Genomic DNA, 13,984 nt, shown 5'->3' with positions numbered 1-13,984 from the left:
CTGGTTCCTACCGCCTGGTTCCCAGCGTCTGGTTCCCAGTATCTGGTTCCCAGTATTTGGTTCCCAGTGTCTGGTTCCCAGCGTCTGGTTCCCAGCGTCTGGTTCCCAGTATCTGGTTCCCAGTATCTGGTTCCCAGCGTCTGGTTCCCAGTATCTGGTTCCCAGTATCTGGTTCCCAGCGTCTGGTTCCCAGTATCTGGTTCCCAGTATCTGGTTCCCAGCATCTGGTTCCCAGCGTCTGGTTCCCAGTATCTGGTTCCCAGTATCTGGTTCCCAGTATCTGGTTCCCAGCGTCTGGTTCCCAGCGTCTGGTTCCCAGCATCTGGTTCCCAGCATCTGGTTCCCAGCGTCTGGTTCCCAGCATCTGGTTCCCAGCGTCTGGTTCCCAGCGTCTGGTTCCCAGCGTCTGGTTCCCAGCGTCTGGTTCCCAGCGTCTGGTTCCCAGCGTCTGGTTCCCGGCGTCTGGTTCCTGACGCCTGGGTCCCAGCTCGTGTGGACATGGTTCTTGCAGCGAGGTCCTCTAAAGGATGAAGGTCATCTCATGGATATTCCCTGCAGAGAAGTTGGAAAGACTTGAAAGCGATGGTTCTAGTCTGGATCCTGGTCTGATCAAATACTCTTGACCCCCGTTTGTAGGACTTAGGTACTGAAGAGGTTTGCTGGTGACCTGGAGCTTTTTGTGGGAGTGGGTTAAACTGGTGTGGTTTACAGTGAAAACAAATTAAGATGTTAATGGAGGGTGTTAAGACGTTTAAGGTTCCACCTCTGAGCCCAGAACCCGCCTGACCCGGGGTACCTGGATCTGTTGCTCAGATCTGTCAGTCACCGTCGTCTTGATCTGTTCCTCAGACTTTCACAGCTTTGCCTTTTCTTGCTTCAACTCTTTCCAGTTTGAAGAATAAAAAACTAGATTTTCCCTCCTCTCTCCTCTGGAGGCTGATTATGATCGAAGTTCAGTTCACAGAGTTTATTACCAAAACCTGCGGAGTGCTGGATTTATTACCCACAATTCATATCCCGCTCTCTGTGGGGGTGGGGGGAGGGAAGGGGGATGCTGGAAATGAAAAAAGATGAGGAGTTTGACTGATGCTGGGATGAGGGGGAGGCAGAGAGTGGGGCAATTGAATCTGAAGATGGGGTGTGCTCCCAGCATGCTTTGCGGCAGGTGGTGGGCTTAGAAGCCCCGCCCCTCCCGGTGTGTCTCAGATGAAGAATGGGATCAGAAACCTTCATCCCTTCCCTTGCTGTGACTGATGGACCGCTGTAACCATGGTAACCGTGCCTCTGCAGAACAGGCAAACACCGGTGGCCATGGCAACCACTATCAAGGAAGAACGAAACGACTGAGAGGGTGAGATGATGAAGAGGTCCTTCAAAAACATAAACAGAAGAACTCTGGGAGATAAAGCAGACAGATGATTAGCAAATGTACAGAGAGAGGAGGGAGGGGTTCAGGAAACATGCCCACTGCATCCTGGGAGGTCCGGTGGCAGACTACAGGAACAGACAGATGAACAGTCACACATGGGTCACACTTTCCCCCGTGGGCTTCCAGAGCCACCCGACCTCCAGCAGACCCCGCCCTTCGTCACACGTTACCTGTTTGAGTTGAAGTTGGAAGCGCCTTTCCACCATCTGTTTTCTAATCTTTCATGACCGGTGTCACAGGTACACAGCGAGACAGTTGTTTGAAGGTTCGAGCTCTCTCAGGTGACAACGTGGACAGGAATTCAGAGCGTCCAGAGACAGTTCTTCACGGAAAGGCCGGGACACACCAACCCGATAATTGGCCGTCGGGCAAGGTTTGGCGAGGTCAGGCAGTGGGGTGAGGTCGGTGCCTCGAGTCGGCTGATGTGTCCTGTACAGTCGTCTGTCGGCGTCTGCGTTCATTTTGGCCCAAATGTAAAATCGTCCACTAACCGTCGGCCTCTATGACCAATCTGATTGGTGGAGTGCTAGCCCTTGACTAGCGAATCAGAGTTAACCGGAACTGATGATGGCAAACTTACTAGCTAAACAGCGACGGCACAGGCGCTCCACTACACTCTTATCATGGCATCGGTCCGATTGTGTTTGATTGTGTTATATTTTCATTATTAGCGTCGTATTTTCGATCTTTCTTGACTTCTATCAGATGTGAAAACACTGACTGATGACAGCGGCCTCAGTTCAGGACTCTAGACTAGAGCGATCCGTCATGTTGTTGTACTTTCCTTTTGTTTCTGGGTGACAACACAGACTAGCGCCGCCTGCAGTTATGGGGGGGTATTATACCTTGTGCACGTGCAGAACGTTCGCTCCAGTCGGCGTTGGGTTGTTGTGTTTGGAAGTATTTTTATGACCAACTCAGGGAGACCGGAGCAGACTTTCAGTCCGACTGCTTTTCTGCTGACGGTCGGCTGTCGAGTTGGTGTGTCCGGGACTTTAACATGTCCAGGATTCCACCATCTGTTACCAAACCCTGTAGCCCCTAGATCCAGACCTTGGTGGTGGGTAGAGGACCTGCAGGTCCGGATCCAGACCCTAGTGGTTGGCAAAGGACTTGCAGGTTTGGATCTAGACCTGAGTGGTTGGTAGAGGAACCGCAGGTCTGGATCCAGTCAGTAGAGGACCTGGATTTTTTCTTTGCTGTGTATGGAACTGAGGGCTTGGTACCCCCTTACACCTGTATCTCCCTGGCACCTGAAACACTCGTTGTCTATATCAGGAAGATGAGGCGGATGTTGAGAGGAGTGGCTTTGACAGATGATCCTGGTCCTGTACCTCCAGTTGTGAAGCGGACCTTCAGAATCTCCCCTGGGTTGGCTCTAAACTCACACCTTAACCCCCCCACTGCCTCCATGACCGTTCACCTCACCATTCAGCTGTGGATCAGCATCATGTCACTAACCCCTCAATATTCCTGCTCCCCCATCTTTTAACACTCCTCCCCTTTGTGTTAACACCACCCCTCCACAGTAACACCTTAATCCCGTCCCCGCTCTGCTGCTGCGCCGCCGTGAAATATGTTTCAAATGCCGCCATAATCCTCCAAGGAGGAGACAAGGAGAGAGAGCACTCCATGCTGGAGGATCCCTACCACCCTCCCACCACTCACCAATCCCTCGCTCCCTCTCCTCATCTCTCAGGGATTATCTCCCCTGGCAGCGGAGGATTCTGGGAAATATTAGAAGGGGGGGGCTGTCCCTGAGAGCGGCCGTACATGCATCAGCTGGAGCGTCCTGCTCCTTATTGATCTGATTCGGGTAATTACAGCCGATATCAGCCGTGACTACACTTTAATAAAGGTGGTGAAGCTCATCTGCAGCGTTTGATTCCCTGGTTTGATTCCCACAAGCACGCAGGTGTTTAGAGGACTTTTTAAGAACCCACCTGTTTGGGAAGGTTCTGGGTTGGTCTGGGGGGTTCTGGGTTGGTCTTGAAGATTATGGGTTTGTGTTGAAGGTTCTGGGTTGGTCTGGGAGGTTCTGGGTTTGTATTGAAGGTTCTAGGTAAGTCTGAGGGGCTCTGGGTTGGTCTGGGAGGTTCTGCGTTGGTGTGGGAGGTTCTGCGTTGGTGTGGGAGGTTCTGCGTTGGTGTGGGAGGTTCTGCGTTGGTGTGGGAGGATCTGCGTTGGTGTGGGAGGATCTGCGTTGGTCTGGGAGGTTCTGCGTTGGTGTGGGAGGTTCTGGATTGGTTTGGAAGGTAATGGGTTGGTGTGAGAGGTCCTGAGTTGGTCTTGAAGGTCCTGGGTTGTTCTGGCTTGGTCTGGGAGGTTCTGCGTTGGTGTGGGAGGTTCTGCGTTGGTGTGGGAGGTTCTGCGTTGGTGTGGGAGGTTCTGGATTGGTTTGGAAGGTAATGGGTTGGTGTGAGAGGTCCTGAGTTGGTCTTGAAGGTCCTGGGTTGTTCTGGCTTGGTCTGGGAGGTTCTGCGTTGGTCTGGGAGGTTCTGCGTTGGTCTGGGAGGTTCTGCGTTGGTGTGGGAGGTTCTGCGTTGGTGTGGGAGGTTCTGCGTTGGTCTGGGAGGTTCTGCGTTGGTGTGGGAGGTTCTGGGTTGGTTTGGAAGGTAATGGGTTGGTGTGAGAGGTCCTGAGTTGGTCTTGAAGGTCCTGGGTTGTTCTGGAGGGTTCTGGCTTGGTCTGGGATGTTCTGGGTTGGTCTGGAAGGTTTGGGGTTTGGCTTAAAGGTTCTGCATTGGTCTTGAATGTCTTGAGTTGGTCTGGGAGGTTCCAGTTTGATCTGGGGGGTTCTAGGTTGGTCTGGGAGGTTCTGGATTGGTCTTGTAGGTTCTGGGTTGGTGTTGAAGGTTTTTGGTTGGTCTGGGGGGTTCTGGGTTAGTCTTGAAGGTTCTGTGTTGGTATGGGAAGTTGTGGGTTGGTCTGGAGGGTTCTGGGTTGGTTTGAGAGGTTCTGGGTTGGTCTTGAAAGCTCGTGGTTGGTCTGGGTGGTTTTGGTTTGGTCTTGAAGTTTCTGGATTGATCTTCGAGATTATGTGTCGTCTGAGAGATTCCGTGTTGGTCTGAGAGGTTCGTGGGTGGTCTTGAAGGTTCTGGGTTGATCTGGGAGGTTCTCTGGTGGTCTGGGGGGTTTTCGGTTTGTCTGGGAGGTTCTGGGTTGGTTTTGAAGGTTCTGGGTTGGTCTTGAAGTTTTTGGGTTGGTCTGGAGGGTTCTGGGTTGGTTTGGGGGGTTCTGGGTTGGTATGGGAGTTTCTGGGTTGGTTTGGGAGGTTCTGGGTTGGTATAGGAGTTTCTGGGTTGGTTTGGGAGGTTCTGGGTTGGTATAGGAGTTTCTGGGTTGGTTTGGGGGTTCTGGGTTAGTCTGGGAGATTTTGTGTCGGTATTAAAAGGTTTGTGATTGGTCTTGAGGTTCTGAGTTAATTTGGAAGGTTTTTGTTTGGTATGCGAGTTTCTGGGTTGGTCTCAGAGGTTCTGGGATGGTGTTGAAGGTTCTGGTTTGGTGTGGGTGGTTCTGGGTTGGTATTGGAGGTTGTGGGTTTGTCTGGGAGGTTCTGGATTGGTCTGGGAAGTTATGGATTGGTCTGGGAAGTTATGGATTGGTCTGGTGGCTTCTGGGTTGGTCTGGGGGGTTCTGGATTTGTCTTGAAGGTTCTGGATTGGTCTTGACGTTTCTGGGTTGATCTTCAAGATTCTGAGTCGGTCTGGGAAGTTATGGATTGGTCTGGTGGCTTCTGGGTTGGTCTGGGGGGTTCTGGATTGGTCTTGACGTTTCTGGGTTGATCTTCAAGATTCTGAGTCGGTCTGGGAGGTTCTGGGTTGGTCTGGGGGGTTCTGGGTTGGTCTGGGAGGTTATGGGTTGGTCTGGGAGGTTATGGATTTGTCTTGATGGTTCTGGATTGGTCTTGACGTTTCTGGGTTGATCTTCAAGATTCTGGGTATGTCTGGGAGGTTCTGAGTTGGTCTGCATGGTAATGGGTTGGTGTAAGAGGTCTTAAGTTGGTCTTGAAGGTTCTTTGTTGGTTTTGAAGGTTATGGGTTGGTCTGGGGGTTCTGTGTTGGCCTGTGAGGTGCTGGGTTTGTCTGGGAGGTTGTGCATTGGTCTTGAAGGTTCTGGATTGGTTTTGAAGGTTCTGGGTTGGTCTGGGAGGTTGTGGGTTGGTTTGTGGGGTTCTGGATTGGTCTTGAAGATTCTGGCTTAGACTGGGAGGTTTTGGGTTGTCATGGGAGGTTCCAGGTTAACCTGGGAGGTGCTGGGTTCGTCTGGGAGGTTGTGGGTTGGTCCTGAAGGTTTTGGATTGGTTTTGAAGGTTCTGGCTTGGTCTGGGAGGTTTTGGTTGGTCTGGGAGGTTCTGAGTTTATATGGGAGGTTATGGGTTCATCTTGGAGGTTTTGGATTGGTCTTGAAGGTTCTGGCTTAGGTGGGAGGTTCAGGATTGGTCTGGGAGGTTTTGGGTGGGTCTTGAAGGTTCTGGGTTGGTCTGGGAGGCTGTGGGTTGGTCTAGAAGGTTCTGGTTTGATCTAAAAAGGTTCTCTGTTGGTCTGGGGGTTCTTGTTTGGTCTGGAAGGGTTCGCGGGCATGAGGCAGCCATCGTCAACCTGGTTGAAGGCTGCTAACTAACAGGACTTGACAGGACTAACCACCAGCAACTGCATCTACTGGTCAAGTTGCTTTTCCCTTCGTATCATTTTAGGACCTTTTCAGGTCGACTAATTGGACCACAAGCCCGCAATATCTGAAACAAGTTCAGTCCTGGCCCTTTCCTAGACCTGGATTCAGCTCCCCTGGTCCTTGTTTCAACTCCTCTTGTCCTGGTTTCAGCTCTGGTGGTGGTTTCAGCCCTGGTCCTGGTTTAAGCTCATCTGGTCCTGGATTCAGATCCTTTGGTCCTGGTTTCAGCTCTTCTGGTCCTGGATTCAGCTCTTCCGGTCCTGGATTCAGCTCTTCTGGTCCTGGTTTCAGCTCCTCTGTCCCCTTGTCAGCTCCTCATGTCCTGGTTTCAGCCCTGGTGCTGGTTTCAGCTCCTCTGGTTCTGTATTCAGCTCACGTAATCCTGGTTTCAGCTCCCCGAGTCTTGGTTTCAGCTCTGGTTGTGGATTCAGGTCCTCTGGTCCTGGTGCCAACTCCTCTGGGGCTGGTTTCACCTAAAATGGTCCTGGTTTCAGCTCCTCTGGTGCTGGTTTCAGCTTCTCTGGTCCAGGGTTTAGGTCACCAGGGGCCTCATGATCAAAACGTGCGGCGCACAAAAAACGTGTGTACGCCACTTTCTACACTCACAGTCGTATGATCGAAAATTGATTTGAACGTAGAAAGTTGCGGTCTTTCACGCACACACCAAGGAAGTTGCGGTCTTTCACGCACACACCAAGGCTGGCGTACGCACTTTTCTGAGGTTTTGTCCGTTGGCGACACTCACTGGTGATGCAGTGAAGTGCAGAATATGAGGAAACGTGACGTCAACAATAAGTTCACGACCACATGAAGGACACGACAGTCCCCACATCACCAGATAAGTTACACAAGAGTGGAGCTGCAACAATCTCACAATCAACCACATGATCTGAACAAACAACTAAAGGAGCTCAACGATGGAACCAGCAAATCCTGATGGAGCTTTGGCTCCGTTAGAGGAACCTGCTGATGATCAGATCATACCGACCTGCTGGTCCAGGACTAAGACTGGACCATCAGCTGGTTTAGTCTGGACCTGCTGGTCCAGGACTAAGACTGGACCATCAGCTGGTTTAGTCTGGATCTGCTGGTCCAGGACTAAGACTGGATCATCAGCTGGTTTAGTCTGGATCTGCTGGTCCAGGACTAAGACTGGACCATCAGCTGGTTTAGTCTGGATCTGCTGGTCCAGGACTAAGACTGGACCATCAGCTGGTTTAGTCTGGACCTGCTGGTCCAGGACTGAGACTGGACCATCAGCTGGTTTAGTCTGGATCTGCTGGTCCAGGACTGAGACTGGACCATCAGCTGGTTCAGGTACCAAGAGGATCTTCTGGATCTCTGTCCTGAACTGGACCAGCTGCTCCGGTTCAGACCCACATGATCTTTCTGGAGCTGCTACAGGTCAGACATCTCTGTCACCATGACGACCGTATGGGACGACTACTGGAGATAAAAGCCAGATCCTAAAACATCCCATAACTGTGTCTGGACAGAAAAACATTCAAATACATTTTGCAGTGATAAACCGGTTCTGTAAAGTTGTCTTTTAAAATAAAACTAAGATGTCTCTGAAAGGTTGGTTGGTATGAACTGATGTGAATCAGCAATGATGAATAAAGTTTTTATTGAATGTTTAGGCAACTTTCAGAGTCTGATATTAGTCAGCTGCAGGAGCTGCAGGTCCAGAAAGTGTTTCTCCGGTGATGGACTAGACCGGATCTAGACCGGTCTCTCCTCCCAGGACCTGGACCAGGACCTGGACCGGTCTCTCCTCCTGCGGATGCAACACTCCGAGTTACAGCAACTTTTCTCTTAATTTCTCACGTTAGCACCTCGATAATCACGTTGGCACAAGTTGTCTTTCTGCAGCGGAAGAATCGGATTGTGATGTTTCATGTTTTAAATATAAGTTTATATTGTTCACATTGTTATACTTATGAGAGAGGTGATCGTGGACATCCACAATGTGTAAAACTCAATACACGTGTACATTGGTCTTAATCCGTCAGTATATAATACGCGTGACAATAAAGCGGAACGAGGAGCCGTTTTTCATCCACAAACTTAAGTAGAACTTAAGTAGAACTTAAGTTTGTGTCGGTTCTTAAAATACAAACAAGAAAAGCAGAGTGTAATGATGCACTAACGCTGCCCATAAACATTCACAAACCCGTACGATCATAATAAAACCAAGGAGCCCGTTGAGGAGGTTCACCTGGTTAGGTCTCCTTGATGCCCCTATGGGGAATTGTTTCTCAGCTGATCTGGATCTGGAAAAGCTTAGGGGGGGATCTGCTGAGTGAACCTCAGAAGATCTGGAGGACAGATGGAATGAGGGAGGTCTGGACTCTGACATGCGTTGCTGCAACACTGCTGTGTGAATCCAGCATGAAGGCCCAGTATAACCCCAGCCAGGGCCAGGAGGACACGGATTATGTCCTGTAGGAGACCAGTCAGTCCGGCATGAGACCAGCCAGGTCCAGCATGAGACCAGCCAAGGCCAGGAGGACACGGATTAGGTCCTGTAGGAGACCAGCCAGGTCCAGCATGAGACCAGTCAGGTCCAGCATGAGACCAGTCAGGTCCAGCATGAGACCATCCAAGGACCCTTATCTCCTGAAAACTGCAGCTGATTTTATTGCTGAACCCATTTCTCATATTTTTAATCTGAGCCTCCAAATGAATATCATCCCCACAATATGGAAATCAGCTTTTGTTGTGCCACTTTTTAAAGGTGGGGACCCAACTGATCTCAACAACTATCGCCCTATCTCAAAATTGCCAATTCTAGCTAAAATATTCGAATCTCAAGTAAATTTTCAGATAAAACAGTACTTGGTAAACAATAATATTCTGTGTGAAACGCAGTCTGGTTTTAGGGCAGGACATAGCACCATAACTGCAACGATGTCTGTGCTTAATGACATCTGTAATGCTTTAGACCAGAAGAAACACTGTGCTGTACTGTTTATTGATTTAACCAAGGCTTTTGATTCTGTTAACCATGGATTACTGCTTAAAAAACTCAAAGATATTGGCTTTTCTGACCCAGCTGTTCACTGGTTCAGGAATTATCTTACAGACAGGACCCAATGTGTAGCTACAGATGGGCACCAGTCAGACTTTATCACAATTTCCAATGGGGTCCCTCAAGGTTCTGTTTTGGCTCCTGTCCTATTTACAGTTTTTATTAATGACATCGGGAGGAATCTGAACAGTGCAAAAATCCATCTTTACGCAGATGACACAGTTATTCATTCGATCGCCCCCTCTCTTTCCCAAGCCATCAATGATCTCCAGTCTGCTTTTGAACAGCTCCAGACATCACTGACTGAACTAAAGTTGGTCCTCAACGCCAAAAAAAACAAATTTATGACTTTTACCAGAACCCGTTCAACCAACATCATCCATCCTGGAATACAAACTACAGGAGGAGAAACTATTGAAAGAGTAGCATCATATAAATACCTGGGTATCTGGTTGGATGACAAACTGTCATTTTCAGAACATGTGTCTCATCTGCTAAAGAAACTGAGGGCTTTGCTGGGGTTTTATTATAGAAACAAAACCTGTTTTAACATTGTTGCCAAGAAAAAACTGGTACAGGCAACTTTTTTAAGCACTCTGGACTACGGGGACATTATTTATATGCATGCTGCCTCCTCAAAGCTTCATTACCTTGATACAGTTTATCACAGTGCTTTGCGTTTTATTACCAACTCAGCGTTTAGGACACATCACTGTGTTCTCTATTCACTGGTCTCCTGGCCCTCACTGACCCAAAGGAGACAACAACATTGGATTATTTTTATTTACAAAGCCATTCTGAATAAACTCCCCACATATCTGTCCAACTTGTTGTCTCCAGTTCACAGTGTGTACAGCTCCCGCTCTTCCACACGGAAGCTGTATAAAATCCCTAGGATTAATACAGAACTTGGCAAAGCAGCTTTCTCCTACGCTGCTCCCTGGTCCTGGAACAACATTCAGAACTCTCTTCAACTTTCTGGACTCATCTCCTTGGGTGAATTCAAGGTTCTTCTTAAGCAGAAACTAACAGAAATGTGCACCTGCTATTTTTAATGTAAGGTATTGTAATGTTGTTTGCACTGTTTGTTGTTGTTGTTGTTTTTAAATTGATTTTATTGTTGTTGCACCAGTTAAGCCTCTTGGCCAGGTCTCCCTCGTAAAAGAGATTCAGTCTCAAGGGATTTTCCTGGTAAAATAAAGGTTAAATAAAAATAAATAAAAAAGTAAAGGCCAGGAGGACACGGATTAGGTCCTGTAGGAGACCAGTCAGTCCGGCATGAGACCAGCCAGGTCCAGCATGAGACCAGCCAAGGCCAGGAGGACACGGATTAGGTCCTGTAGTAGGAGACCAGTCAGGTCCAGCATGAGACCAGTCAGTCCGGCATGAGACCAGCCAGGTCCAGCATGAGACCAGCCAAGGCCAGGAGGACAAGGATTAGGTCCTGTAGTAGGAGACCAGTCAGTCCGGCATGAGACCAGTGAGGTCCGGCATGAGACCAGCCAGGTCCAGCATGAGACCAGCCAGGGCCAGGAGGACACGGATTAGGTCCTGTAGGAGACCAGTCAGGTCCGGCATGAGACCAGTCAGGTCCGGCATGAGACCAGCCAGGGCCAGGAGGACACGGATTAGGTCCTGTAGTAGGAGACCAGTCAGGTCCAGCATGAGACCAGTCAGGTCCAGCATGAGACCAGTCAGGTCCAGCATGAGACCAGTCAGGTCCAGCATGAGACCAGCCAAGGCCAGTAATAGACCAGTTAGATCTGACTGGTCCTGTCCTGTTAGAACCTGGAACGGTAGCATGCGAGAACATCTTGTGTTCTGGTTCTGACCCGATGTTCCTGTGTGTCTGCAGTGTAAACGGCTGGAAGAAGACCTGCTGCAGGTGAAGGAGCAGCAGGCGAGCCAGGTAAACTCTCATTCCTTCTTTGTTTTTCTTTAATTATTGTACTAAGGTGGTGTTTTAAATATAAAACTCACCACATATCTAAATATAACAAAATTAATGTCTGCTAACAGAAAATGGGTTGAGGTGTGTTTTTAGGTGTCATCTACTGAATCCACTTTTACAGTGGTATGAACATGGATAAGATGTGTGGAACCTTTTCCAGGTCAGTTTAGGGGTGTTAAGGGGGGATTAGGGTGAAGTTTCTGGTTTATGTGTTAGGGTTCCGTATCTGATGACAGGGTTGGGTGTGTTTAGGTTAACAGTTAGGTTTGTGATTAGATTTAGAGGGGTTAGGGTAATCACTCTTGAGTTGATGTAATGACTGAACTGATTCATTTATCCCAACAGTGAGGAGCCACAGCCAGATTTCTACTGGCAGCAAGTACATGCAGTCCACAGAACAGAGCAATTGATTATCCAAATCACTTCAGCCTTGTTTTAATCGAGATTTAGTGCCAGGCTTCATCTAGGTTTTCTGGTTCCTGAAAGAGTTTAATAAATGACGACGACAGTTTCTGAAGTTTAAGTAACAAGGAAATAAATAAGGATGACCAGTGAAGCAGTGGAAGGAAATATTTCATTTAACTAGCTCCCAACAGAAGCGTGGGAAGTGAAAATAACAGGAGGCCCAGAATGAAACCTTGAGGAACCTCCAAACGCCAAGTTAATACCAAAGAAAAATTATAATAAAAAGAAAAATGCAGTTCTGAATCCAACGAGTTGTTCTCTAGTAATGCCCATGGTAAAAAGTCCTCATTGACAATCTCATCTAACATGTCTTAACACTTGAATCCCTGATTCTGACAGAGACCAAAATGACCAATGTGAAACATGAAACGACCAGACAGAAAGACCACACAGTGATGGGTGCAGTGTGTGCAGTGTGGTGATGACTGTACGGTTTGTGTGATGTGCCTTAGTGGTGAATTGTGTTGCAGTAAAAAGGACAGACATGCTAACATAAGACAAACAAAAAAAAGGATGATAGAAAAGTGGGTGTCATGGGTCATCTAGCTGTCCGTCCCTCCATCCCTCCCTCTCTCTTTGTGTATGTGTGTATATATATATATATATATATATATATATATATATATATATATATATATGTATGTATGTATGTATGTATGTATGTATGTGTATATATATATATATATATACATATATATATATATGTATGTATATATATGTATGTATATATATATATATATATATATATACATATATATATATATATATATATATATATATATATATATATATATATATATATATACATATATATATATATATATATATATATATATATATATATATAGGGGCATGGTCTTCTGAATCTACAGCCATCATAGCCAGTGGTTAGCTATCATCACTTTACCTACCTAACTCCTGAGCTGAACTTCATTGTTCATACCTGGATAGCTCGGTCTGTTGGGCGGGCACACCATATATGGAGGCCTTGTGCAGGTGGTGCAAGTTTGATTCCCAGCCCGTAGCTTTTTACTGTGTCTTGCCCCATATTTTACCCACGCGTTCCGTCTAGCCAAAAATCCCTCCAGGACGAAGTCATAACGCAATGCAGGTTCTGGTCCGACAGAGCTCTGCTAGTCCGCGTTTCAGCGCTAGTGTTTTTGGAAGCAACACTTGAGGATGTTTGAACAGGTTTGATCGGAATTAATGTAAAGCAATATTAATTAGCATCATAGGTTAACATGAGCTAAGCCAAGCTAAAATAGCTAGTAGCTAGTGACCGACATAAGGTGGGCTGCCAGCTTCCAGGTGTGTTTGTTCGTTTGTTCTTCAACAGTCTCTGAGTTGGCCCAGTAAACCAGGACCTTCAGTTGTGGTTGTGGTTCTCTGCAAGTCTTCACCTCTCTGTCGTTCCTGTATACATTTATAACAGTTCCAACCGGATATCTTCTCTTGAATATCCTGATCTAATTTTCTAAAAAGTTAATTTTTATACCAGCAGCTCCTGGTTGACTCCCAGGATCTGGTGTTGTCTGTCTTTCAGTAATTTATTCATTCATTCATTGAATCATTCTTTTATGACAGTATTTAATAAGTTGTTTATTTGCTCTGGATTCAGATAAAATCCTCCAGCGAGGATTCTGTTTCACTCTGGCATCTTAATTTCAGCAGAATCAGTAAATGCTGCAGGAGATTCTGCCCCACCAGCTCCCTTTTTCGCCCCAAATAAATTAAATTTCGTTATTAATGTAGCGCTGCTCTGTGGATCCTCCTGAAGCCTGTTAATTAGACCGAGGGGCTCCGGGGGGATTAGAACCAGCAGAGCTTTCATTTACACAGAAACACCAGCATCTGCCATCAGACTAACACCAGGAACCAGAACACAGGGCTCTCTGGTACTAGAACCAACCTTTGAACTGGACCCAACTGTTCACCCAACCTCTTTAACCTGAAACCAGAGCTTTGAACCAGACTGGCGATGGTCATCTCTGGAGCAGAACCTTTCAGTCCCTGTGTTCTCAGCAGCAAGTTTCCACAAACACCAAAACTGTTTTGTCCTTCTATATTGGTGCAGGAAAATAAATTCAATCATCCTGAAAGGACACCGAAGACTTCAGAAGTAAAAAGAAACTGCAGTGGGGGCTCCTGATAGTAGCTGTGGGGTATTTGTGGGAATCTGTGACGTTCCTCTTCTGCAGATAGTCAGATGAAGTCCTGAAGTTTGCCCCCCTCATCTCGGCAGCCAAACACCAGACAATGAGCTTTGACTTCCACCTCTCCTCTGTTGCCTCAGTGTCCGCAGCTGTTTTTGTGGAGGAGCTTCATGTTAGAACATTTGGTCTCCACTTCTGCTGGATTTCGTCCTGCAAGTCTGGAAAATGACCCAGTAAATGACCAGGACCTATCGTGCTAGGACTCCTGCCTGACATCGCCC

General features: G+C 47.6%; 1 protein-coding gene across 5 annotated transcripts in view; it reads left to right on the top strand.

The window, feature by feature from the left end:
• The window catches only part of mipol1 (mirror-image polydactyly 1), a 178,450-nt gene that overhangs the window by 79,093 nt on the left and 85,373 nt on the right, over positions 1–13,984 (top strand). For 4 of the 5 annotated variants that reach the window (XM_061743488.1, XM_061743487.1, XM_061743485.1 and 1 more), the window contains one exon: positions 10,990–11,043. The exons of the other annotated variant lie outside the window; for it this stretch is intronic. In XM_061743488.1, coding sequence (XP_061599472.1) covers positions 10,990–11,043 — 54 coding nt within the window. The remainder of the gene's footprint in view (positions 1–10,989; positions 11,044–13,984) is intronic. 5 annotated transcript variants of the gene reach the window in all.

Source organism: Cololabis saira, chromosome 16 (genome assembly GCF_033807715.1).
Source record: "Cololabis saira isolate AMF1-May2022 chromosome 16, fColSai1.1, whole genome shotgun sequence".
NCBI classification, from domain to species: domain Eukaryota; kingdom Metazoa; phylum Chordata; class Actinopteri; order Beloniformes; family Belonidae; genus Cololabis; species Cololabis saira.
This window is presented reverse-complemented; position numbering and strand designations above follow the sequence as displayed.